General features: G+C 39.9%; 2 protein-coding genes across 2 annotated transcripts in view; one reads left to right on the top strand and one right to left on the bottom strand.

Annotated features, from left to right (window-relative positions):
• LOC308132407 (protein unc-13 homolog B-like) overlaps window positions 1–3671 on the top strand; it is a gene marked incomplete at both ends in the record, with an annotated part of 63307 nt that extends 59636 nt beyond the window's left edge. The window contains 5 exons of the mRNA XM_080499496.1: window positions 151–298; window positions 1954–2010; window positions 2371–2454; window positions 3148–3307; window positions 3389–3671. Of these exons, the coding sequence (XP_080355622.1) occupies window positions 151–298; window positions 1954–2010; window positions 2371–2454; window positions 3148–3307; window positions 3389–3671 (732 nt within the window). The remainder of the gene's footprint in view (window positions 1–150; window positions 299–1953; window positions 2011–2370; window positions 2455–3147; window positions 3308–3388) is intronic.
• Window positions 3672–9864: 6193 nt separating this feature from the next.
• Window positions 9865–27141, bottom strand: LOC308132757 (SEC14-like protein 2; the record flags this gene model as incomplete). The annotated part of the gene is made up of 12 exons (XM_080499939.1): window positions 9865–10034; window positions 10841–11010; window positions 11775–11914; window positions 17807–17913; window positions 17988–18071; window positions 18157–18217; window positions 18328–18423; window positions 19109–19297; window positions 19893–19955; window positions 21190–21233; window positions 24941–25016; window positions 27088–27141. 12 exons carry the CDS (start codon window positions 27139–27141, stop codon window positions 9865–9867), a joined length of 1254 nt encoding a protein of 417 aa, XP_080356065.1.
• Between the last annotated feature and the right edge of the window lie 411 nt (window positions 27142–27552).

The raw sequence follows: 27552 nt of genomic DNA, 5'->3' as shown, positions 1-27552 counted from the left end.
CATATCATTGAATTGAAACTCTCAATTACACTTTGATATCCAGTGAAAGCCTTAAGGTGTCTCGCATCCAAAGTCAGCGCTCGGTAATTTGCAAGACTTGGCGTGGATTTTCTTTCTTAAATGCGTCTTTCTTTCCTTCTTGTCTTCCAGCAATACTTCCATGCGGGAGGAAACGGGCTGAAGAAGGCCTTCGTGGAGAAAAGTCCCGAGTTGGCTTCACTGCGTTACGCTCTGTCGCTCTACTCCCAAAGCACCGACGCTCTCGTCAAGACCTTCGTCACCACACAGCACTCCCAAGGTGGGCTCACACACACACTAATGTGATGAATCCACATGTTGAGGGTGACGCTGATGAACAACCATGATCTGGTGAACAAGCAGCAGTTTTCACCCTGAAATCGACTCTGTGTCCAACGACACCGGTTCAAACTGTGCATGTTTGCCCGACAGTGGACGAAACATCTGCATTGTCGACTTTATTGACTCAAGTCGGTCATCGTTCTACAAAAACCTTTCAATCTTCACTCGTGTTTGCATGATCTGCTGGTGAATGAGGTTTTAGCCACAATGTTTTGTGGTCGATGCTGTCCAGCCTCAAACTCTAAAGATGCTACAGAGCTGCATTGACCAGACGGAGGTAAATCCCTCTATCCTCTGCAGCTCATGGAAGTCATATTGAAAAAGGAAAAAGATCATATTGCCTTCCCTTTTTCTAGTTTCTTGTTGTTTCACACTTTCGCTGTACTTCAGGTTTTTTTTAACCCTGTTCAGCTCACTTCCCTGTAAAAAAAAACCTCTCATCTCCTTCCTCTTACATTGATTTAACCTAAATCATTTTCTATTTATCCAAAACTCTCCTTATTTCACCTCATTTACTGAAAACTCTCTAAAAGTCTCTAACCACAGTGAGCTGAAACATAATAGCATAAAACCTTCCTGTATACTATAATTCTTTACCCATTTTAAATTCAAAAGAGCCGATGATGGAATGAAATGGTAAAAATGTACGGCCGTAATTGAGAGAGTGCTGCAGAGTGTGTATACTCAGTGGATGAATATGATGAATTAGTCATCCACTGCACCTATTTTTGAGCAAAATGCTGCAAAAATAATGTTGCAATGCAGTTGTAGTTAAATTTTTTGGTCTCTATTAGCTGCACTTATTATATTTCCTTTATCTTTTCTTAAATAGAAATGTATTTGCTTTTAATTAACCTCATGCGTTTCTCTGTGTTTTCTCCTCCATGTGTCCATGTCATACATCTGTGATGCCCAATCATGAAGCTGGAATTTCAGTAATACTACAAAATATATAGTAACAGGACAATTCCTCAACAGTTAGTACATTTCTTAAATTACCAAACAGGTACTGCCAAAACAAAAGGGAAAACAAGGGGGCAGGACCCGACTGCTAACCGTACAAAGTAGACTGATTAACTGAAACAAAAGGCAGCTTCTACTCTAGAAGGCAAATAGACATACAAATTAAATTAGTTAAACAATTGATTTTATTATAAATGTAATTCAATAAATTCTTGTAGAGTTAATTCGTCAGGCTTGATTTGTGTGTAAAGTCGTGTGATGGATTAATTTCAAACCAGCTTCTCTCAATTAAAAAAAAGAATAATGACGATATGATGAGTGTCGTCACTCAAATCAGAAAGTTCTCATCTGGTGAAGTGAAAAGTAGAGCAAAGACAACATTGCAGGGTATATTACTCCCTGGAAGACAAAGTCTCCCGCAGTCACAGCTGGTAACAAACTGAGTAATCCTTCCCTTTAAACCGAACTCTAATCTGATCTCTGCCTTAAAAACCTCATAATGAACACTCGAGAAGGAATCGTTGGGTTTTAGAATTATTATCCCAAATGTATGTGGGTGAGGAAATCATATTTGTTTAGGATTCAAACTGAATACAAATGTAATTAAGCCGTTCTCTCTTTTTCTCCCAGTGCATGATGGGATGGGCATCAGAATCACCGGCAATGAGAAGATTCGACCCGATCGAGGTGAGTTTCTTTTAAACCCATGAAGATTCTACTTCGCTCCAAAGTGAGTCATAATATTAATGATACATTATTTACCCTGCACCTTCACATGCAGAAATCTCAGAGCGCTACAACAGTAAGCCAATAAATCATCGTCGAAAATCATAAAGTCATGAAAATAAGGTGAAAATGGGTGTTTGTGTATATAGTGCACCTCCTACATGCAGGTCATTGAGGAGACCACGGCGCCCGTAGCGTTTGCATCTATTGCCTAAGTTAAGGGTTTCAGCCGGCTCTGAGACCAAGAATACATAAAAAGAAATGAGTGGCTTAAAGATGCTATTTGTTTGACATGTGATGATGTATTTCTGCGTCACACAGGTTCCGGGGTGGAGAAGCCGATCGGAGAGGCCACGCTACAGATCGACATGATGCTGGGGAAAGATCGTAAGGTCAACGTGCGAGGTGAGGCACCTCAGTCTGCTGGGCCGGTTGTTTACTGAAATTCTAGTCACACATTCGGAAGGAATTCACAACATTCCAACTTCATGAATGTGTCTGAAAACAAAAAGCTTGACGGCCTCCTGCACTCTACAATCCACTAAACCTACTGTCTTTATGTTTATCATCTCTACGCTCAAGCTGCTCCCGACTGGTTCACACTGGGTGAATGTGTGTAACTCAGAAAGTGCCAATAACAACATTGTCACCCTGAATTACTGTCACAAAGAAGAACCCACCTCATTTCACATGAGCAAGTGTACAGGTGTAAACCTGAACAAGCTAGAACAAGAATATTTAAGTGATGTTGTTAAATGTTTCAAGTTAATATAAAACAAATTCTTTAAATATTATTTTAGATTAAATAAAAAATTGAACGTAAGAAAGAAGTCAAGCTCAGTGCAGTGAAATCCTCCTGGGAATCTAAACTTAAAGCAGCACGACCAGAAAGTGGTCCAATCCTTTGAGCGGAGTGTCAAGCTTTACAACTAACTTTAACCCTTTAACTTTCCGATTCTTCACACGTGTACTTTTTTAAAACCCACAGAAGCTTCTTGTAAATGTCTCTCCACCTCTGTTCTGTGAATCAGAATCTGTAGACGTCTCATTGCAGGACAAATCTCTGTCCCTCACACTGAGTTCCCCTCTTTTGTCCAGTCATCGCAGTGAACGACATGAAGTGGCAGACTTCAGGGATGTTCCGACCGTTTGTCGAGGTCTCCATGGTGGGACCCTTCCTCGCCGACAAGAAACGCAAGTTCACCACGAAATCCAAGAACAACAGCTGGACGGCAAAATTCAACGAGGCTTTCCAGTTGTGAGTTCCACGTCCGAAACACATGAACTTGAATGTCAGAAATCAGGTCCCGCCTAACGATCTTTCCCTTCTGCTCGACAGCGTCTTGGGTAAGGAATCCCCAGACTGCTACGAACTTCAGGTGACGGTGAAGGACTACTGCTTCGGCCGGGCGGACCGGGTGGTGGGCATGGCCGTGGTCCAGCTCCGCGACGTGGCCGACCGCAAGAGCTGCGTGTGCTGGTGTCCGCTCGGCCCGCGGATCCACACGGACGAGACGGGCATGACGGTGATGCGCATCCTGTCCCAGAGGCCCGCCGACGAAGTCGCCAAGGAGTTTGTCAAGCTAAAATCTGAAACTCGTCCTGTGGAGGAGGGAAGATGAGGGGATGCACCAACTTCAAATCGGACATTGTTGGAATATTCAGACGTGTCTGACGTGGAGATGCACACAGCAGACGGAAGAAGGTACGCTCCATGTGACCGTCACGTAATGTATGTGTTTAAACTCTCTGAGCACTTCCTGATCTTCCTCTTTCTACAATATATGTCGAAAACGTGGAGGAAATCTCACACAAAAAACATCACAGGAAGCACTGTTGAGGTTTTTTTTTCTGCCACTGTGAAAGAAAAGATGGGAATGTTTCTGCTCATAGCAGTTTTTCATGACAGAAAATCACCTTATTTGGATATTACTCCATTATAAAGTTTCTCTGGTGAAGAAGAAGAAGGGAGAAAGGAGAGAAGAAATAGGTCTCAGTCATATTGGTCAAGACGAGACTGTAATATGACCACACCTATAGCGCCACCTTCAGGGGCCTCAGGGGACGCTGATATCTGTTGTATTTAAATGGGATTCTAAAGTCAATTTCTCTCATTTCAAAGCTCAATGGAACAATTTTAGTCAGAATTGCTACAACATTTGAAAATATAGAATTTATGAAATGTTGAGACTCGATTGTTATCCTGGAAGGAAAGTCGCTCGCGAGCTAGCTAGCTAGCTAGTTGTGTGTTTGAAAGCCACTCTATACACACCACTGCGAAATGAAGCAGGTTTGAATTACATGGGATTCTCTTGTAAAGCCTTTAAATTCCAGATAACTATTTAGCGATGTTACCGTACCGAAGCTAGCTCTGGTAACCGCTAACAATGCAAACAAATGCAGTCAACGTCAAGTTTCACAAAAATATGGAATAATCTATCAATAAGCCAGCCAAAGTGTAGAGATCCAAACATTTTAATTTTTCGGGGGATTTCAGTAGCAAATAGTGATTCCCGAATTTTAATTCATGGCTTCTTTATTCAAGCTTGAAAAAGAAATACATCCATTGCATCTAGAGCGATGGTTTTATTTACTCCAAATGACACCGGACACAAGATAAACAAAGACACAGCCGAGGATCACAAACCAGTTTAAAGAATCAAAGTGTCAAAATGTGTCTTTTGCCGGAGCGTTGCCGTGTAATCGTCATGGGACAGTGATCTGTTCTTTAAATGACAACGAATCAGAAATGTATGTTGCCTATATGTTCAATCTTAAGAAAAACATTAAATAAACACTGGATTGACATTTTAGAACCAGTTTTAATCCAATACATACATACATACATACATACATACATACATACATACATACATACATACATACATACATAGCCTTAAATGAAGTCGGCCTCCTAATAAAAGCAAGCTTCTAAAGCTCGCTAGGAGGAGCGAGCTCATATTTTATTGCTTGAAACATGAAGGATTCTTCCAATACGGAGTCCCAAAAAAAAAAAAAAGTGACTGTTTTCTTTTAGTGGCAGAGGAGTGTGTGACTGACCACTTGTCTGTAGCCGGCGAGGTTTTGAATTTTTAGTTATTTGTGCTGAATTATGACTGTGAGGGCGAGAACTGAACAACTGATGACGACCTGTTCTTACGTCAGACAGAAATCTGACTTTTTTTTGTGTGTTTGTTGTTTCTACGAGAACATATCTGACGCCGCAGCCTTGTCATGCATGTACTCTTACATGCACTAGGCCTAAAGAAAATTAAATATACTGCCAGTGTCAACTGAGCTAATTGATGGTTTGATTCTTCACTACTGCGTGCCAAGGAACAACGTTTCCAGCGAGTCATGTTTGACGAGCTCTCTGTGTATTTTGGGTTGTTTGCAGGTGTGACCTTTGCAGACATCAAACTTTTGTCTATCTTGGTATGCAGTCATGCTGTTAAACCAGAATATGGCTGTGGGTTTGATGAGTGGACTGGCCACATCTGTAGTGACAGCTGAACTCTTGCACTCTGTTGAAAACCAACTATAAGTTTGTACAAAAGAAAAAGAAAAAAAAGTGAAAGCCTACAACCAGAGCATGTATTTATTGTACACTAGAATGGTGATTTTTTTTCCCCATATATGTACTGTGAAATATGAAGATTGATGAAATGTATGTAAAGTATTTATCATTATTCTGATGTGACATAGAATATACTTGTAACAATATTTTGTACATAAAATATTTATGAATCAAATGGTTTGTTCCTGTTTTGTGTGGTGAGTTACAAACCACAACATGTCAAGTGAAAACGCACCGTTTTTGCATTTTCCTTTCAGAAAAGTTTCACATTTACGTGACAATATTTTTAAAACGACGTCCATTTTACAAAAATGACAAACACTGACGCCCTGTTTAAACGACCTTTCACGTGACAACACCAAATCCGTTTTTTTTAAAAAGTGTGTTTACACTGCAGCAGCGGACAGGGTCAACGCTGCAGTTAGTATGCCGGGCCACCAGGGGCGCTGCTGCTTGATATTGTAATGAGGCCACACAGACGTGGGCAGAGAAGAACGCGCCCGCGGATCCAACGTGAACGTGAAGAAAATGGAGAGCACCCGACATCCGCATGGACTCGAAACGCATCGGATGCTACCAGGGGTGAGTCTCAACTATAAAACCACTAAAATCTACGATAAAACTAGAATACGGACCGCGAGTCATGCCACTACAGGGCAGCCATATTTGTTTACAACTAGGTAGAGTTGGAGGGAGGGGGGGGATGGGTGCGCATGCGCAGTAACAGGCTGTGCAGGATGGAATAGTGACCGTGAAAGAATCTTTCCACCTCGGTATAAAATATTCGCGGAACACTGTGCATCCGCACACCGGTGCCGTGGAAACACACTCCCCAAAAGTGAAGAAAGTTTTGCACAGTGGTGCCCAAAACACGGTCCTGGAGGGCCGGAGTCCTGCATGCTGTAGCCCTCTCCCAGTTGCTGCACACCTGCTTGCAATGAAAGGCTCGTTATTGGGCTGAAAACTATGACGTTTTCATGTTGGGCCACTTTTGCATGCTGTTTTTATGTAATGAAGCCACAGATGTATGCATGCATTGAACAATACACAATATAAATGTTGTAATATTCCATGATCTGAGCCAGATCACTAAAACTAGCTCCAGAACACCTGAAGCAATCTCCTGGGTAAAGTGGTATTACAAAAAGGCTGGATGGATGGATTCACCGTTTCACCATGAAACAAGTGTGTTTGTGTAAAAGAAAACATTCCGTTGTGTATTTTTGCAAAATTAGATTTATTTATTCGGTTTGGTCGGCACACATGCAGGAAAACTGAAACATTAGTACAGTTATCACCGTCCATACTGTGTGAATGACGAGGGAGGGGTTACTCTCTGTTACAGACTATATATAAATATATATTCAAAGCCACAGCTCCATCAGACTATAATCAACAACGTACATTCGGACAATTGTCTGGTGAGATTTTAAAATAAAAACACAAAAAAAAAACATCCTGGCTATATGAGTTTATTGTGAAAAATAAGAATGAATAACTTGCCTTATACTACTAAAATACTTTGTTAAAACAAATTCATCCTTTTATTACAGAAGATGATTGGGACTACCCCGATAAAAGGCTTTAATTTGAACTACACTGATTTTTGATTTTTTTTTTCTTCAGATTTTAAACTTTTCTTTGTCTTTTTTCCCCAAGTAAAATGTCCCAATTCTGATTTTAATCTTGGAATTCTTAGGGAAAAAAAGCCTGAATGAAAACACAATTTTTTAGGGTGATTTTCAGGGGATAAGATGGATAAACTCACTTAAATCAAGTCAGATTTGAGCTTTCGTGACTAAAATGACGGCTGCATACACATTTTTGGATAAACTGTTTTTTTGTTTGTTTTTTTTTACACACGGTCTAAAAATAAACTTTTTCTGATCAGCGACATATACCAGGAAGTTCTCATTAAAGCTACGAGCTGATCCAAATAAACAGGTTTTCGCCACCATTAACTGTGTGAGGTAGAATAGTGGATTGTAAGTATGCAAAATACCCATTTCAACATCATTCTTTAGGAAATGTACATAGATGAACATTGCGATTAAAGTAATTACACGCTTGCATATGAGAAACGGTGTTTAGTTGAAAATAATGCAAAAACAACATACTAAAGGCTGAAACAGAAATTCTGTTGTTGGGAAGACATTTAGCTATTTGTAATTAGATTAAAAGGAAACACCTGCAAATAAAGTAATAATTTTGGCAATTTTAATGGTAATAAAACTAATCATGCCAATAATGTCAGAGAATAATAAACTTGTTTAACCATAATTGAGCTAACATACAACAGTGCCATCCACTTTAACTATTGTTGATCAGAAAACTGCATGATAAAAAAAATAAATCTATTTCATTTATGTATTATTACATTATTGGCACAATTATCCCATTTTGAAATCTGAGAATGTAATAACCAAAATAAAAAATTTTATTCCACTATTGGCAAGTTATATCATTTACTCTGATTTTAAAAATAGCCAAGATTATTGACCCTTAGTACAATATTGGTCGCTGTAGAAAAAAAAACCAAAAGTTGATGCAACCTAAAAATGCAAAGAACAAGAGGATAATCTGAAATAAATACTATCAATAAAAGATCCAGTTAACGTTTTCTGGAAACCATCGTCTGCGAGCAAAGTGACCCGCCGCAGCCACAGATGGAAACCTCAACCACGCTAAAGGAAAATGTAAACAAGATGCGGATTCAACCTCTGTCCTTTCTTTCCTTTCAGCTGCAGTGAGATATGGAAACACAGAGTTCAATGGGGTTCAATTAGTTGGTAATCCTTTAAAAAAAAAAAAAAAAAAAAAACAAGGCACTTTCTATGCCAGGAATGTCTAATTTAATCCCACAATACAAACATAACTTTTTAAAGTTTCACTGGTTAATAACAATAAAATCTTGAATTGTGAAATTCCACAGGAAACGGGAATTTGGCACTTGGTGTGCAAATAACTATGAGCGATGTGAGTAATAAAAAAGTAAATAGTGCAAGTTTTACTTTTGGATGAGAGTTTTATATACATATAGAGACCATAATATATCTTTTAATAGACTGGAAGACGACCTGTTGTGGGGTAGAGTGTACGTGATTTAAAACAAAATCAATTACGAGAGAAAATGACTACAATCCTAACATGAAGCCAATTTTAATGAAACCTTCTGGGGCAAAATTAAGTTTTTGCACCATTTCTTGTGGTTTCAGCTATTTTACCCCCATTTTACCCGTTTTAGTTGTTCCTTTTTAGCCGAGCGTGAAGAGTTCTATTGAAAGTGACTCCAGGTTGCAGACGAGCTGATTCAGACAATAAGACTCTGTAATATACTTCATGACAAATACAAGGAGAATCTTCCCTCCTCTGACTGTCGTCAGCCAAACCTGATTTATTGTTTTGAGATTATTTTATTTTTCCCTTCATCAGTTTGTCTGCTCTTCTCTTAATCCATTTACAACTTTGCATCACCCCTCCTGATACGATTACTCATAATACTAAATAAAGCTACATCACACTGTCCTCACCTGCAAACAGATTATTATACATCAGATTAAAAAATCATGTAATCCAAGCCTGGGATTATTACTATTCTTATTATTATTATATATTTTCCTGCTATTGTGGGTAAGAGTTGTGGCGTACTTCCATTAAATGTACTCTTTTAACTTCGAAAATAAAACAAAACACAAAATCTATTTCCCAAATAATATTCGTTTTCTATATTAGTGGGTTGATGCTGAAATTAGGTCACAAAACAATTTGCAATAATGTGACGGAGGGTTTAAAACTGCACTTGCTTTAGATTTTCTAAATAACATCTTTTAATCTCAGACTTACAAACCAGTAAAATACACATTTGGTTAACTTTTAATTTTTACTTTAGATCTTTTACGATTAAATCTTTCAAAAAATAAATATTTTTTTCTCTGCTTTTATATCTAAGTGGGACGATGACGTCCCTCCGTCCTCCTCCCGGTTTCCACACCAGTGTTTGACTGACAGTTCGTTCTCACACTGCATGTTGAAACGTCACTCACTCACTTCTTCAGTCTGCTTGATTCCTGTTTTGAGGAAATACTGTTTGGAGGAGAAGAAAAAAAACACGCGGGAATCAATAAAAGATGAGCCGGAAAGCCTTTGAGGGAGGAAGGTTTTCAAACAGACTCCAGTTTCAGACGTAACACTGTCGACGGCGGCAGCTTCCTGTTTAAACTGCACGGACCAGAGCTGTGCTACGACTGGCCGCCGCCGCCGCCGCTGTCGTCCGCCCGCGCTGCGGCCGGGCCGGCGGCGGTACCGTTGGCCTGCGCGGGCTGCAGGCGGTCGGGGAGCAGCACCTCCACGCTGAAGCTGATCCGCTTGGCCTGGAAGATGCTGTAGGTGTTGTCGAATCGCAGCACGTCTGAGGAGGACGGACAGAGAAAGAAGGTTTTCACTGTCGGCGCCACTATTGGCTTTAATTTTCCATATCGATCACGAACAAAAATCAAATGGTCGCTTAAACGCAGGTCAACCAAACGATGTCGCGCCCAAACAATCTGGGTAAATAACGGCAGAACATTATCACGTGTTTCCATTTCTGAAGGAAGAAGTAGAAGTTATTAAACCCACCGCTTCTCCATAAATAATAAAAAAAAAAACCAGTCCTTCCATTTAGTTCATAATCAAATAACTTAAACATGTTTGAACTATTAAATTAAGCCTAATTATGTTATTAAAATATAAATAAATTACATATATTTTGTGAAAATAATGTAATGACGTTATTCAGTATTCTTTCAAAAACATATAAAAATAATATGACCTTTGTACGTGATGTTCCAAACGGCACTTGAAGATCATCTACTGCTACTTTACTAGTTTAGTTTAGTTTATTAGTTTATTCAGATTCCATCTGAATCTGTTCTTGTCACAAACCAGGGAAGTGAATTCAGGTGTAAAGTGCTGAAAAGGATCAAACTGTCAAACCTTCTTATTTATAGATTTGCACCCTGTTGAACTGTTTTCACCATTTCATGTATCAAAGTCTGCGTTTTATATCCGCAACGCATTACGGTGATATAATTCTGCATATTTCTATTACGCTTCAAGTCTTTTCCCCGATGGACTATAAATGTTGTACTTGAATTGTGAGGCCCGTTGAGCCGAATTACATCGATAGAGATGTCCGCGAACAAAGTTATATGATGGTTCGTCTGCAGAACTCACAGACTCCCGGCCGTTCGCAGGTCAGGGATCCGTCTTCGGGCACCAGGTGGGCGTTGTAGCGCTGACTCGGCACCACCTCCTCCATCTGAGCCGCCTTCTTCCACTCGCCCTTCTTGGCCTTCACAAACACCCCGAAACCGATGTCGGCGCCCTGGCTGGCAAACTGCCACCTGACGGGCCGGAAAAACAACACGTGAATCCTGAACGAGGTAACGAACTGCGCTCATTTCCACCTTCGGGTAATTATAAAAACAACCATGAGAAAATCAGGGTGACTCTGTCTGGTACCGGTAGTAAATTTGAAAAGACCTGGAAACCATTTTTATTATATGTTGATAGCACAGCATGTCATATCCCTGTGGATTGAGCATTGTGTAATTTATCTTTTATTTTATACATTTAAGCTTTTATTGTGGTGACTACTTATTTTGTCTTTCGCGACAATTTTTTTTGACTTGGAGGAGGTATGTGGGGGGGGGGGTTACTGTTTGTTCATTATATGTAAAAATTCAATAAACAGAATTGTAAAAAAAGACAAAACAAAAAAACAGCCACAAGTACTTTTGGTACAACATGTAACTTAAAGTAGTAAAACAAGGCTGCAGCTCTGTTATATTATATTATATTATATTTATTATATTATATCATATTATATTATGCGTACATTGCTACAAATGAAGGATGGAACCACTAAAATTAGGTACAAAATAGCTGAAACTGTAAAGAAATGTTCACTATCCTAAACCTCATAAATGCAACACGACATATTTTTCAAAACCACCGTTTCCATGAAACCTCAGAAGCTGCGTTCGCCTCATTTTGCAGGTTGAACATGTTTTTGCGGCTCCAGATAAATGTGATTCGGTGGGAAATCACAACAGTGGTGGTCGTGCGCTCACGGAGGTAAACCGTCTCGGCGAGTTGAAGTGCTGACCTCAGGACGCAGCCCGGAAACAGGATCTCAAAGTCCAGCTGCTGCGAGGAACCTCTGCTGACCGTCAAGCACTGCTCATAGTCCACATTCACGTGGTCCCGCACGTAGTAGGACGGGGGAACCGGGCCCACGTGGTTGATCTGCGGCGGGGAGACAGACGGTCACAACGTGACGGGACACTTTGAGGGGAGGGGAAACTCTGAGGAGGTGAAGGGAGAGACACTTACTGTGCTGTCTGGCATTTTTTTCCCCTCTTAAAAAAAGAAAGGAAAGCTTCAACATGTTCTACATCAGTGTTTATAATCTTTTTAATTTAATTAATACCGGAGGGACATTCTTTAAATTTAAGTTTATTCCAATCGAATGAAATCAGTGCAGTACCGGATCACACCAGCAGAGGGCGACGTTTCTTGTTGTACAAACCTTGTGTTCTTATTTGATACAATATGTAATACTATTCATTTTAAAGTTTAATAAAAACCCCAGCTTAGATATTATTAAAGCCTTGTTATTTATTCTAAAAGGCAATCTGTGCTCATTTTTAAAGATGTTTTACTTGCATATATTATTTAAATACAAAGAAATGAAGTAATATAGTTTATAGTGGTTGTGCAGGCCTCAGACTTTATAGTCATTCTGTTTGTTTTTAATGATTATTTTAAACAAATGTATTTTTCTTTCTACTCTCTTTCATTCAGAAGTTTGGAAACTGTCGTTTTTTTATTATGTTGTTTCACAGTTTCACATATGCAGGTGAAACTGTGTTGTTTGGTTCCACATATATCAATGTCAAATCCTTGAAGGAGTTGTCAAACAGAATGACAAATATCTGATGAATATATTGCAAGAAAGCATTTGTGAGAAATTATAGGTGAAAGAAACATCCTGGTAGAATCTTCTTCATGGAAACGTTAAGACGATAGACTATAGAACAATATCAAGACTGGATTATGAACAAGGAGCAATTTAGAAACCTTCTTTAACATGCAGGCAGATCTGAAGTGGATTTGAATTTATGTTTGTAGTTGAACAATTTGTTTTCTAAGGTGCATTTAGGTGAACAATTCCTTCCATTTGTTTCAGCTTTCGTCTCTTAAAAAAAAAAAAAACTTTCCTCAGAGACCTGAAACAAATAAAAATTCATTAATAGTAAATCAACATTTGGTTAATGTAGATGTGTGGTTGCTTTTTACAAAGGTTTTAAATTGATATTAATATTTTAATAGATTGTTATTGGGTAGTTATCTAAATTTTTTAATAAACTCCTCATCTTTTATTTACAATTTATTAAATTGTTTTAAAATAACTTATTTAAAATTATTTTCTATTTTGAGCTTATAGTGTTTCCTAATTTTTTAGTCCTCATTCATGTGTGCGTGCGTGTGTGTGTGTGTGTGTGTGTGTGTGTGTGTGTGTGTGTGTGTGTGTGTGTGTGTGTGTGTGTGTGTGTGTGTGTGTGTGTGTGTGTGTGTGTGTGTGTGTGTGTGTGTGTGTGTTGCAATACTATTGTACGAACCACTTTGTGTTTCTGTTGTATTAAAAAATAATATGACTAAAGTTTTTCATCACATTTAATAAGAACATCCAGAAAACCAAAACATGTCAGAAAACAGAAAAACCTTCAACATAATAAGTCCTAAAAAAGACTGTCCATTACTGACGGAGCTGTATTTTTCTATCTAATGCTGAGTAAACGTCTCACAGCGACAGAATCACATGAATCCAGCCCGGGGGTCTGCAACCTTTAGCAAGTGACACGTTTAACACGTTTTCAGTGACTTAACACGTTTTAGCCATTTTACTTTGGTTTCTCCTGCTTTGGTTATTTTATATATTTGAGACATTTCTGTTGTTTTGACTTCCTTCGTTTCGTTTTATTTAGAGGTTAGAAGAGCTTTATTGTCACGTCGAGCTGCTCACTTTGTAGATCGATATAAAAAGTGGAGAAATTGTAGACGTGGTATAAATATGTAAATATTAAGTGGAAAATGTAAACAAAAGTACATAATGAAAATTATAAGGTGACATGAAACGGGATTTCATGGTCAACCTATTTTTTAATCATTTAATTTTGTTTTAGTGCCTTTTTTTGTCGTTTTGTTTTTTTTAAGATGATTTAGTCATTTTCGCTACAACTCACATTTTAGCAGTTTTTTTAAAATGTTTTTTTTTTTTCCATTTTAGCCATTTTTACAAATCTTAACACTTCCTTTTGTCATTTTTTACCAGGAGATTGAGTCACTTTGATAAAAAGTCAGCTGAGGAAGTAAAATAATAAGAAGATAAAAATGTTAATTGACATAGAACTCTGTGAACTCCTTCAGGGATCCAGTGCAGGGAAGCTAAAGAGCCACATGTTGCAGACCCCGGCCTTGACCTCTAACCACAATGACACAATACAGACGCGGCTCCAGAAGGAAGAGAGACACTTTGGGGCCCAACGTCTCAATTTCTTGGATGTTGAACGCAGACAAAAAAGAATTTCTCTCGTCCTGATCCTCATTTGTCTTCGGCCCAATTATTAATCTATAGAAACAGTGACAAGCACAGGTCAGTTTTCTAAACTACTGAACCGTCGGCACATGAGCGACTAATGAAGCTGCTGCCGTCGGAAACTGAAGCTGCTGTGAGAGAAACTATGGAGGGACGCAGCAGGGAGGAGCTTCTAGTGGTTAACACAGGTTTTTCATTACTTAGTGTGTTTTGTTTTGTCTTAAGTCTTAATTCTCTTATTTTCATCTTGGAAGAACATTTTACCCGCCGCATAGTTTCTATTGTCAGTGAATGAATATGACGAGTCTCACATCCATTATGTCCGTCTTTGACAAGCAAGCTGCAGAAAATCCGAAGCAATGCAGTCCTATTAAGACGCCGCCTCATATATCTTGGCAATTTATTGGCTTCACTACAAATAAATTGACAAAATTATTGCAAGTTTTGTTTCTACACACATTTCACGCTGTAACTTTTTGACACAGTTGCTTTGTTCTGACTCAAACGTGACAATATTGTGAACGGAGAGATTTTGAAATTAGCAATTCCTCAGTTAGAGAGGTTGAGAGTGCATAAATCTAAACAACAGAGGGTGTAATAGTGGCTCTTGTACGGCTGGAGTGCATCTTTTTTCAGCCTCTGACATAGAAATTTAAATTATGGCTGCATAATATATTGCATAACTACTATTTTCAAGATATATAATGGCGAAAGACTGACTGACCAATGAAAAATTAGGTTTCTACACCATGAATTCGTGCTCTGCATTTAAACATGACAGAAAAGTATATTGAACTATATTTAATTCACAAGGCTTGTGTGAATAATTACTTTAAAATGTAATTGATTGATAGCCTTGATTGAGTCAGAAGCACAAACATTAACAACAAATTGCATATATATATATATATATATATATATATATATATGTGTTCATGTTCAAAAACAGTAGCATCATTGACACAAGTGTCAGAATATTCAACATTATTGAAAATTACATGATTAAACAATTTTGTGCAGCTCTAATTTAAGAGTAACTAAACTTGAAATCAGCTCTTAAAATATATTTATATTAATGGTGAATCACAAACATGTTTATGAAGTTTTGTTACACGCTTAACTTGTTTCAGATGTTTTCCTGCTGCATTCAATTTGCTGCACTGCACGTACTGTACTGTAGATAAATATTCTGTATTATTTCCTTCTACGTTTCACGTCACTGAATTTCCCACAACAGTTGGTTGCGTGGCTGCTCGATGACTTTCCGCAGTATTGACCGAGTCGCCCCCCCTTTTGCTCGCCCATTGACCTGCAGCGATCGGATCCAGGCTCGTTGATGTGGAACGGCGTCGCTGACACGGCGAGGGACGCGGCAGAGCAGCAGAACTCATCAAAGTGCAAAATGTGCAGATGAGCTCCTCGATGAGCGTTTCATCGAAGCAAAGCCAAGAGACTAACGGCAACTACGTGTGCGTCCGCACTCCACACAACCTCAGTTCCAAACGAGGGCTGGGACGACGTGTCAACGTGAAGGAGCAGCGGTGAGAAGCCCACGAGTGTTTTGCTTATTTTTGTGCTTTTTCGAGATAAATTTCGGATGATTCGAGAAATAGAACACAATCGAGATCATTTCTGATGACATTATGTTTGTGCCCCCATCCATTTTAACAGGACCATTTTTTTGGTTTTCACACTTTTTTTTGCTTTTGACAGTACCTCTCTCTCACCACAGAGGGCAGTGTTGATCACACAGCTTCTTCAAGTCTGAATTACGTAATTCATTTATTTGTTTTTTTCGTGAGTATATAATCAAAGATCCATACCATTAAAAAAATAATAATAATTTAATTCAGAAATGTACTATTTTATAAAGACCCCATTATGTAACCTGGATTTTTAAAACTGCCCTTTCAATATAATTCATGTATTTTGAAAACTGAAACCTCATCACACATATAATACTTTTCTGACTTTCATATGAGTTAATGTAGATAAAACACAGAGAAAAGCCACAATGGCACTAAATTTGCAGCACACATGGCTGTTTCTCTGAGCCAACACAAATTCTTCTTCATCCAATATGAACTTTTACTTGTTTGTATTTGACTGTTATGTGAAAGTCAGTGAAGCTGGCAAAAGGCACATTTACAGTCTTTTATTGAGGGAATAGAATTGTAAATGTGACTCATCTGCCATGAAACTTACTGCACGTCATTACTTATGCACAGAAGTGGACAGAATTATGTCCGTGACTGATTTTAAGCATCAAGAACTCTTTGCTGAAATTATAGAATTTATGAAATGGGAAAGTTTACATTTCAGAATAGTGAATATCTGCTATATGTGTTAACATCCAAGAAACTGTGAGGTCTCGTGTTGTTGACCCGTTTTACCACTTAGTCCAACTTTTATATTACATATGTCACAAAATATTCTGATTAATCGTTGCACCTTTTCTCACCAACATTTTGCACGTCGTCCAAACTCCTTTGAAATGATAGTCGTAGTTATCCTGCTTTTTATTTAAATGTACAGGCTGTAGTTGGATTCAGACTCATTTCACCACATGAACACATAAAAATCCACCACCAAAAATTGTTGTAATCGGAACATTTGCATCAAATTACCGGAATTAGGAAAAACATATGTATGTATGATTACAGATTCAAACAAATCAACTTTATACAACAAAGTGTTGTGAATCACTAAAGTGTCTCCACTGTCCTCAGGTCAACAAGGTAAGCAGCAGAAGCAGCAACGACGGTGAAAACTAACCAGCAAAACTAGTCAAACGTTAAACGTCTGAGGACAGACTGGACACTGCAGTGACTCCTCCGCTTCATAAACTTGGAACACAATTGTGCTGCGTTTATAAAACGTGAGGTGGTTGACCTCCGCTCCCCTGGAGGGCGGCAGAGAGCTTTGGGAAAGTGCGTCAGCACGGAAAATCAGGGGGAGGGAGGGCTTGTTGAAATGTAGAATGGAATATAATGAAAGTACTGAATTTAATAGAATTTTTTTTTTTAAAGGCAAAACTATAGTTGTAACTGTGATGACAGCTGCAGAGTGACTCTATAGAGCAGGGGCGTCACACATAAAGCCCACAAGCAAATTGTGATTAAAGGAGAAGCTTTTTAGACATTTCACTGTATTTTGCATCAGAAGGTTTCATTAAAATTGGCTTAATGTTGAGACTAGTCATTTTGATTAGTAATAGTTTTATTTTTCATCACATAAACTCAACATAAAAACTTTGAATTTGATTTTTTTACAAAAGCCCACTCAGGATGAAATTGTGGCCCCCGAACTAATATGTGCTTAACACCCCTGATATAGAACATTACTGGATATTTCAATCTAATTGACTTATGAACTTCTAAAAGTCCACGTTTTGAGGAATTCATCTTCAGGTTTGAGTCTAAAAGCCCCAAACTACTGGATGGAAACTCATCTTCTCCAACTCATCAGCCAACTTTTGTAAAAAAAAAAAAAAAAAAAAAAAAAAACAGATCCAGAGGGACCTGGTATCTGAGACTCACCCTGGTCCGACAGCGAGGGTCTCCGTCAGGATCCGTCAGCTTCCCGCCGTACATCATGGGCAGCTCCTCCTGGTCGATGTACTTCATTAACACCTCCTGCCAGTTGGCTGCGGAGACACAAAATGAGCAGTCAGCGTTTACTGGCTCGCCAACGGGACGCCGGATGTCCGGAGCGTCTTACCTCCGAGGATGAGGATTTTCTGTCGCGTGTTCTCGCTCAGGAAGTGCTTCACCAGGTTGAAGGCCACGGGGAAAAGTTTGGGAGCTGCAGAAACAATCGTTCAACATGAGAACCTCTCATCCCATTTCGTTTTTTTTTTTTTTATATATATATATTTGGAGGATTTTACCTTTAATAACAAACAGTCTCTTGAGCCCTTCTGGGTAGTTATCTTCAAACATCTGGAGGATCTAATGTAAGAAAACCACACATAAGACATTTTTTTTTTACATTTTAGTCTTTGTCGCCCTTCAGTAGTTGGAGGTTGATGTTTTCAGGTTATGTGTGGGCGAGACTGTACCTCCCCGTATGTTTCTATAGCCGGCTTCCATAAGTGTTTCAGACCGAGGCCTTCGACGTCGTAGATCATAGTGATGGACTCCACGTTCCTCCCCAGCTGAAAGAAAGGAATCACAAATCATACTGGTTTGCGATCACACGCCAATATTAAGCCAGTTAGGGGAATAACTATACATTTACAATTCTACACATCGTTAACTGTGTTGGGTCTCCATCGCTCGACGCCCTCACTTCCTCTCCCTGAGCCTCACCCAGTCGGTGCAACGGTTTACAACTGTTACCTCACCAGGTTCAAATAGTAGTCGTACTAGTAGAAATAGTTTATTGGGTCAACCAAATACACAATGCAACAAAAACACTGAGAGAGAGCGATTTGATTTGATTTGATTATCGTCCAGGTTGTTCCTTACAGAAACGCATCTACTTTTTTTTTATGTGTTCTTGCCTTATTTTGAACAAACAACCCAGTGTCCCCGAGGCTCCATCAACTCAACCTATGCCGGAATATCGTCAAGATTTGAGGTGGAAGTCAAAGCTAGTGATGTTTTTATGACCTCTCTCGCTGTATCCGTTTAGCTCTTTGCTCAGGACTCCGGTTTGAACACACAATCTAAATCTGCACAGTCGGCACGTCTGAGCACAATCATAATAAAGGTCATCTCAATCTACACGTTCTGCAAGGAAAACTCTGATTTTCTCACATTCTGTTCATCGTTTTTCGTTATCGTTGGTGAATAAATGACTCTTTCAAAGTACAACATGTCTGCTCCAGGTGCTCTTACTCTCTCGGACTGCAGGTTGCATTCCTGCTGCAGCATCTCGCAGTCTCTGATCTTGGACTTGATGAAGTCCTGCTTGGAGGCAGACAGGAAGAGCCCCTTGGGGTCGACGGGTCCGATCACGTCGTACCAGACGGGGCTGCCCTCGCGGTCGTAACCGCACATCCCCCCTGACAGGTACTTCTCTATCACCTGCAAACGGGTTTTTTTTTTTTTATCGATGTGTGAGATGCGCGCCGGAGAGCTTGTGAAGAAAGCAGCTGACGTTAAATTTAACTTAACTGAATCTGTGACATTAAGAATTTTTAAAAAAGGGACGTTCTACCTTTTCACAAATACATCTCGTATTGAAGTCAAAAATATTTGTTCATAATACAAGACATTTTGACCCCCCCCCACCTCCATCTTTTTAAATTCATCCACACAACAAAAAAACAATCTTATCTTTACTGCGTTGCATTCAAAACACAAAATACTACAATACCCATAAGTTGTCAGTGTTCTTAAGCGCCACAGACAGACACAATGAGGATAAGCAAAGAGGCGGAGGATATTACTGTATTTGTGGTAGATAGACTACAAACAATCCAGCAAACACACACTCCAGTTAACACAGGAAAAACGCCAAAATTTACTTTACTTGGATTGTATTTTTCATGTTTAAAAAAAATAAGCATGTAAGTTTAGACCAAGGACAATCTTGATTGATCACCATAAATGGATTCTGTTAAAAGGGTCCCAAGGGAGGCAAACTGAGGCCACGGGAGAATAGGATGCACAACTTTACCTCTGGTGGACGCCACTCAGTGATGATCGTGTCCACTTTCATGTGTTTCCTGAACTCCAAATGCTGCGAGAGAAGATCACATTCATTATCAGTTTGAACTGTCTAACCTTTTGATTGTGAAACGACGGGTCTCAGACAGTGATTTGACTGGCTCAGGAGGTTCTAGACGCAATATGGCATTTCGGCGGGCACCACGATCACTGTGCTGTTGTGTACACAACTTTAGTGCACGCATGCATGCAAATACATGACCACGGCCACAAGCAGCCCGGCCACAGAGGGAGGAAGTGCTTGGACGTGCTGCACTCATGAACTCTGGACTGCCTCCTTCCACCTGTGCCATAAAGTTAAACTTTGGCTCATGGTGTCGCTGGAAAATATAAGCATGTTTATAGACTGGACGACAGCGATTTTACATCGCCTTGATGTCTCAGTAATTTATGGAATGTTTCCGGTGGATTTAAAAAATGCCGGTGCAAGAGCACTGACAGGAACCTGCTCTTCCCAGGCTGTATTCATTGGCTTCCTGCGAATATTAAAAAGATCCTCCGCTCACGTACAAGGATCTTAATGATCAAGTTCCAGCACATCCTCTCAAAAGGCCTCACAGGATTTACACTGATCCTACCAATTTAATGTTTGCCGGGCGTGTCCCCCTTCAGATTAACTGTTTGAACCATAAACATCTCTTAGTGTCTGCGGGAGAAATGTTCAGTCTGCTGCTGGAGATTCTCTGTCCTGCATGTTTTAGGCCCCGTTTACATGAAAATGCATCGTTTTTGCAATTAAATTTTTTTTGTTTCAGAAAAGTTTTGCGTTTACACTGCAACGTTTTGTAAAATGTCCTTTTACAAAGAAATGGCAGAAACTCTGCAACAACACATCTTCAAATAACTGGTGACACACAGGGTTGTATTTTTATATATTTTTTTTTTTATGAGGAAGAGAAGTAATTCTAATTTTGGATTTTGATTCTTCCGCCCCCGAGTGAACGACAATCAACCTGAAATTAGGTAACTAAATGGTCTTATCTTATCCAAAGTACCTATTTCATCCACTTAATCTACCTCTCATCATCTTATCTGTGCAGGCTGCTGCGATAACTCACGACTGCCAGCATGGCTCCTCTCTAATGTGGAGCCCTCCTTGTGCCGGAGCCTGAGTTCACCTCCACCGGGTTATCAGTCATCCACTGCAGAAGGTTGTACTTTGCCCTTTGGTTCAGAATGTTTGGATTGTGCTTTATTGCTGCAAAGAGTGCTAAACAATCAGGCTATATGAGAGGTCATCCACATACCTTCCGCAGCATGGCCTCGGCCTTCTGGATATTGAAGTTTCGCGCTGAAAAAAAAGGAAATATGTAATTATTCAAGACGGCAAACCTCATTTATTCATCTTTGTTTGAACAAAAGTTTACAGGACAGTTCAAGTGAGAACGCATCATTTTTGCGTTTTTGTTTCGGAAAAGTTTCCCGTTCACACGGAAACATTATGAAAACGTCCATTTACACGGAAACAGCGTGAGCTGCACAACAGATCTGCTCTGAAATGAGCAACCAAAGCCCGTCACCGATTTCTAACTGAGACCATCAACTTCGGGCAATGAGACAATGATGCCGATGTGAAATTACCAGCATAATTGGTGCTTCATGTCAATGAGCTCGTCACTGTTGACTGACAGGGTTCTTGTAAACTGACCAACCAGTTTAAAGCCAGCCTTCTGGGATTGATGTTGGATTCATTCCAGTTAAGGTGACACATGCAGCTCCATTTGATTTATTTATTAATTTTTTTGTGATTCTTTTGACAATGTCAGGAAAATATTATCCACATGCAACTTTAATTTTCTGTTTGCATCCAATCAAGCAGCAAATGACTCAACTTTGTTCTCTTTCTGACTAAATCTGCAGAAAACCCTGTAATTATCTCTGTTACGGGGATTTCTTCTTGTTGATGATGAGTAGAGAAAGCCTGTTTCTTTTCAGGTCACACTTTTTGTCACGGATACGGACAGGACCCAAGTGCAGGACTCTGGAGGCAGGCTGCGTTCAAACAAGTCTTTTATTTGATGACAGCACAGACAGATGAACCGCCGGTTGCTCCTTGACATGAGGAGCACAGCAGACTGGACTCCAATGCCCTGGACAGACCGGACGAGACATGGACGACTTAACACTGGACCGGACGGACGGGACATCGATAATAAACAACCCGACGCTGAACAAACACACAGACAGGACATATATAGGGCAGGGTGATAACAGAAAAGTGGCCACAGGTGAGATGCTGGACAGCCCAGACCTATGGCCCGCCCACTCTTAAAGTGGACCTCACCCTACACCCTGACACTTTTTCCTGCGGCGCTCAATGTTTTCACAACTTCACAATGACGGTTTGGATTTGATGCCGAGGCCCCTTGGCCAGCTGTAAAGTAGATTTCTTTTACTGCCGGATCGATGATTTCTTAGCTCAGATTTCAGTGTCGTACTTTGATTTTAATGACTGTATTAAAGTGACAGGAAGTCAAGAAGTTTCTCCTTCAAGGGGGTAATAAGAGGAAGTTTTAGAGTGTAAGAAGAACTCAACAGATATTAATAATAGTTTCCCTTTAAGCAGCACTTTTTTTAACCAGGGCAATAAAAACATAATGACACAAAGATTAGACCAAAAAAAAGCTAAAATACAAGGAAATGAGGCATCCTGCATCGGAGCAGTGTGTCAGAATGACTGAAGGTGAACAGAATGAACAGTGTAATACTCCTGCTGAGGAGATTAGCTCCACTACTTAGTACAGCACTGTAGTGAATGCTCTAATCTGACACATTAACTCAGAACTCAGTGTAAAGGAGTTACCCAAGCTTCCAAAATGATTAAGGTAACATTTTATTTATGGCCCATATTAAAGGAAAATTCAAGATATTGCAGAGTTTAGTTAAGAAAATCAATTTAACAGCAAATCCTTTATTATTTATGTGCAATTTTAGGTGTTTGATCAAAACTGGCCAGCCCGACAGAGCATGCTGAGATTGGCTTTTTTTCCCCCTGGAGTAACCCCATTAGAGGATAGTGAGTCTGTCTGCTGCTCCTCCTGCCACTTCCTGACATGGAGATATCGTTCATAATAAGTATCGTCAGCTGTCAGAAGGCTTATGATTAAGCTCATCAACGCATCGCATTAGCTGAAACTCGCTTCACGTATCTCCGCGCTGGTTTAGGAGGGACGCTGCGCCGAGGGACAAAGCCGCCTAATAATCACCCTGACTGCAGTTTAGCTGAGTCACTTGAAATAAAACCTGAAAAACGTCATGAGGGAAGGGAGGCGACAGTCACGGCACCGTTGAGTCACTGCAATATCAAAAGCAGAAATCAAAACGCGTGCGGTCGAGACTTTCCAAAGACACTCGTCTCGTGAACCACTGCACATATTAGTTTCAGTGAAAAGAGGAAGCCGACAAAGATTTATGTCTCTGTGATGCAAAATGTTGAGTACAACATGCTCCAATACAGGCATCAGACCAAGAGCCTCATCCAGTGGCTCTTATCATCTGTTATGTCACTTTGAAAAATATTACTATTATTATTATAGAGATTTTGGGCCGCGTGGTGGCGCAGTGGTTAATGCTCTCGCCTCATAGTGAACAGGTTCTCTCTCTCTCTCTCTCTCTCTCTCTCTCTCTCTCTCTCTCTCTCTCTCTCTCTCTGGTCAAACCTCGCTGGGATTGGCTCGAGAACCCTGCAACTCTAAGCAAAGAAAGATTAACAGCTTTGCAGCAATTTGTGTCGTCGTGTCACAAACTTAATTTCTGTGCATGTGACAGGATTTAGTATTGCCTTGTTTTGAAAGTGTTTATATGAAAGGAAAAATTAAATAATACACAAAAGCAGTGGCTTATAACATGTAACAAGTAATATTCATATTAACTATCTACATTAGAACGTTCTTATTCAACAAAAGCTAAAGTTTCATATTAGCGGTCAGAATTCTATGGGGTGGGTGATTTTTTTCCATACAGTGACCCGGGGGTCACTTTTCCATGGGGTCAAAATTCTATATGACACCGGCTGTAGCTGCGCAGCACAAAACCAAGTGCATGTTTAACAGCTCTGAAGGTTGTATTGATTAAAGAACCTCGAGCCAACAACAACTCCCAGAAGAACGCCCATCTCCGTTTCTACGAATGGAAATCTGACCACCATGTTGAACGCCCCCAGATGGGACACATTGTTCCTCGAGGTCCGCTTGTTTACGTGTCCAAAAACTAAAATAAACTCATATCCCTCATTAGTGCTAATTGTACAGCGCGGTTGTACGGAGTCCATTCACGCCGGATGAATGGAAATCGTCTGTACATTCATACTTTGAGTGACATAAACGGAGTCCTTCAGAGCCCACGTGGCCGAGACAGAGCTTCATTATCAACTCCCGGAGTCGTGACACTCAAACCTTCTGAGAGGCAAAGCCAGCGTTTCACAAGCGCCACGGCCGTTTAGCAAAGCCTCGTTATGTGGAACAAAGTCCCCACCAAAGCACTGCGAGAAGAAAAGAGCCACATTTAACCCTGGAGGGAACAAACATAGCAGCAGACGGTCTGCTGCCGTCGTAGTGCACCTTTAATGCGATTACCTCTGGATTAGCCCGATACGCAGGGCGCTAGACTCTGCTGCGGGGCCAATCAGAACGAGGCGCGGTTATAATCACCGCTTCCCATTTCCCCCCCGAGCACACGGCAACTAAAATAATCGAAGAAAACCAGACTCTGGGAATCGATTACTCCGAAAAGTTAGAAACAGCCCTATGGTTTTAGATCTGGGTTCAGCTGACGCTGGGTTCACCCTCGTTCACCCTCGTTCACGCTCGTTCTGGTCTCAGTTTGAGCGTCTTTCTCAACTGCCTGTGTTGAGCCAACTTCCTTCACGTAATAAACCACTGGAGCTTCTGCTTCTTGCACGATTGCAACAACAGATATATTGAATACAGAGGGGGGGGGGGGGGGCGGGTTCTGCAGTGTAGGGTTTGACCACTGAGGAGCCAGCAGGTTTCAACTCACCTCGGAGCCATCGCAACAGGAAGTGGTCATGCTGGGCAGGAAGTTGAGAAAGGATATCTTGGATCCTTGCTCGGAACTACAGTCAAAGGAAGAAGAGAAGAAGAGCTGCGTGACGTTCAGGGAATCTGGAACTGAATTATCACGGTCACAGCCTGGAGGAGGAAAACGGCTCTGAAACTTGTGACCGATAATGTCTGAATAAATGTGGAGTCACAAGCATTAAGGCTCCAAAGTGTTTTTGAAATAATTTATTACATTGATTCATTGATTGTTTTTCTCATTAAAAAAACAAGACAAATTAAAGAATGTGGGAAAAAAATCCAAATCTATTGACATTTCTAATTTTGTTTGGCCGATAGTCTAAATTTGTTTACAACTACAATCCCCAAAAAAGAATTTAATAATTGAATTCATATATATATATATATCACACACATAATTACTATGAAAAGTAGAAGCAATACAATGGTAATGAAAATAAATAATTGCAAATTTACAAACAAAAATAAAGTATTGTTTTTTAAATCTGGAAGCTATTGTGGTTTAGCATCTTCATGGTGAAAAAATAGAAATTCCCGGATGGTATCCATCCATCCATCCATTAACTGTGTCCTGGTAACAAGCTCTTGTTTTGAGCACAAATGATATAACAGGAATCACTTCCATTAATTCGTCAGACCTCAACATTGATTTATTTCACCTCAAGCCATCTTGAATGAACTCAGACTCAGAGAAGTCAGTGGGATTTCTGTTAAATGTTGTTGTTTTGCTTTTCCTTCGCTGGTTGAGTGCCCGTAGATGAATCAATGAACTGAGTTCAGGATGTTGTTTTTCTGAAGAGTTAAATGATTTCCTATAAGCAAAGAGCTGCCTGATGCATTGATGATAACTATCAACCGATACTAGTTTTCAGTCTTGTTTATTAAAAGTTAAATGTGAAATCCTCTTCTTTTTTTTTTGCAGAAATATTAGTCTTATTTGACCTTGTTATATTGACCTCAAATCCATGTTTTTATACTGTAGATAGCTGGAACACCCTTTTTTAACCTTTATGAAGTGGATTTTGTTGTTGATTTTGTTTTTGTTTTATTCACCTGAATGTTTCTTTCTTTCTTTTTATGTTTCTATGTTCGAAATGCTGATTCATGCTTTCAAAAATGGCATCTCTAACCTTAAAGAGTGTCCAAATATACATCACCAGAAGATAAATCAAATCGACTAAATGTCTTTGAAAAACCAAATAAAGCAGAAATGATCACCTTAAAGTAAAGGATTTAAACTAGTGACATGCCAACTGATACCAAATCATCAATAATCTCAATACCACAATACTTTTTAATCAGTTCACTTGTTTAAATGTTGATATTGTAATTACTAGATAAAATTGTATATTTTCATTACATTATTTAAGGTCTATACCCCCCTGGTTAGCGTAACTACTGCTTAACGACTGTATTAATCCCCCACATGCTGTTAAGATCATGTCAGAGGCTGAAACGTATTCAGAGGATGAACGGTGGTGTTTCGAGCAGGGGTAAATAATAAGATACAATATTGTCTTCCTTGGTAATACCACTCGCAATGGATCCAGCTTATGGGTGTTAGTTACAGGCTTTAACTCTGAAAGTAAAAACCATTGTAGGTCCCTGAAACTGACACCTGGAGCGACTTGTATTATATTTTCTCAGCATTACATAATTACTGTCCCAACTGTGCTTTTGTAACTGGTGCGATGTTAATTAAAAAATAAAAACACAATCCATTGAATATGGAGATGTGAACACTTGATATGTTTGGGTTGTTTTTTTTCTTTGACTGTCTGACGACTGATTTTTTTGTTTCTTTTCCACAACTTTTCTGGAATTGAGAATGACAACTATTTTACGTTACATAATTATTAATCCAACCTTCAACGCTATTTTAAATTAAAATCATAACAAACAGTGACGGGATCCTTAATTCATATATATTCTTATATATATATGTGCGTTTTGAATATATTATTTGAGCGTTTCGAGCCTGCAGCTCAAACAGGAACTGTTTGAGAGAGATAAAGCTCTCTCACACACACACACACACACACACACACACACACACACACACTCGCACACTGCGGCACAATGGAAAACACACGCTGGATGTTTTACCTGCTCCAGAGCCTCCGCCTGTTTGGCGCTCAGGTCTCCCACACGTCCGCTCATGGCTGCGATATGAAGCCTCTGGAGAAGAGACGAAGGTTTTAATAAGCGGCTGCGCACTGAGACGCACTGAGAGACGCGCACGCGACGCACCGCGCGACAACCGCCGGGCGGCTCCGTGTCTCTGGCGCCGCCCTGTGATGCTCACTGCTGTCGGATTATTAGTCCTCCCTCCCTCCGCTGTCAGCTGCTTACAAAACAAGAAAAGAAAAAAAAAAAAACAGTAAACAGTGGCGCCACTCCTTACACACACGCAAACAGACGTTTGACAGGCTGGCATCATCCGAAACGTCAATACCTCCGCCGGAAAACACAGCCTCGCCAGCCGCCGCTCTGTTTAGCTGTGCGCCCATACTCAAACTGATTTCAAAATAAAAGCCACGTTCCAGCGAATGAGAGCTGTCAGTTAATAAA

The sequence above is a fragment of the Blennius ocellaris genome (genome assembly GCF_963422515.1).
Source record: "Blennius ocellaris genome assembly, chromosome: 7".
Classification (NCBI taxonomy): domain Eukaryota; kingdom Metazoa; phylum Chordata; class Actinopteri; order Blenniiformes; family Blenniidae; genus Blennius; species Blennius ocellaris.
This window is presented reverse-complemented; position numbering and strand designations above follow the sequence as displayed.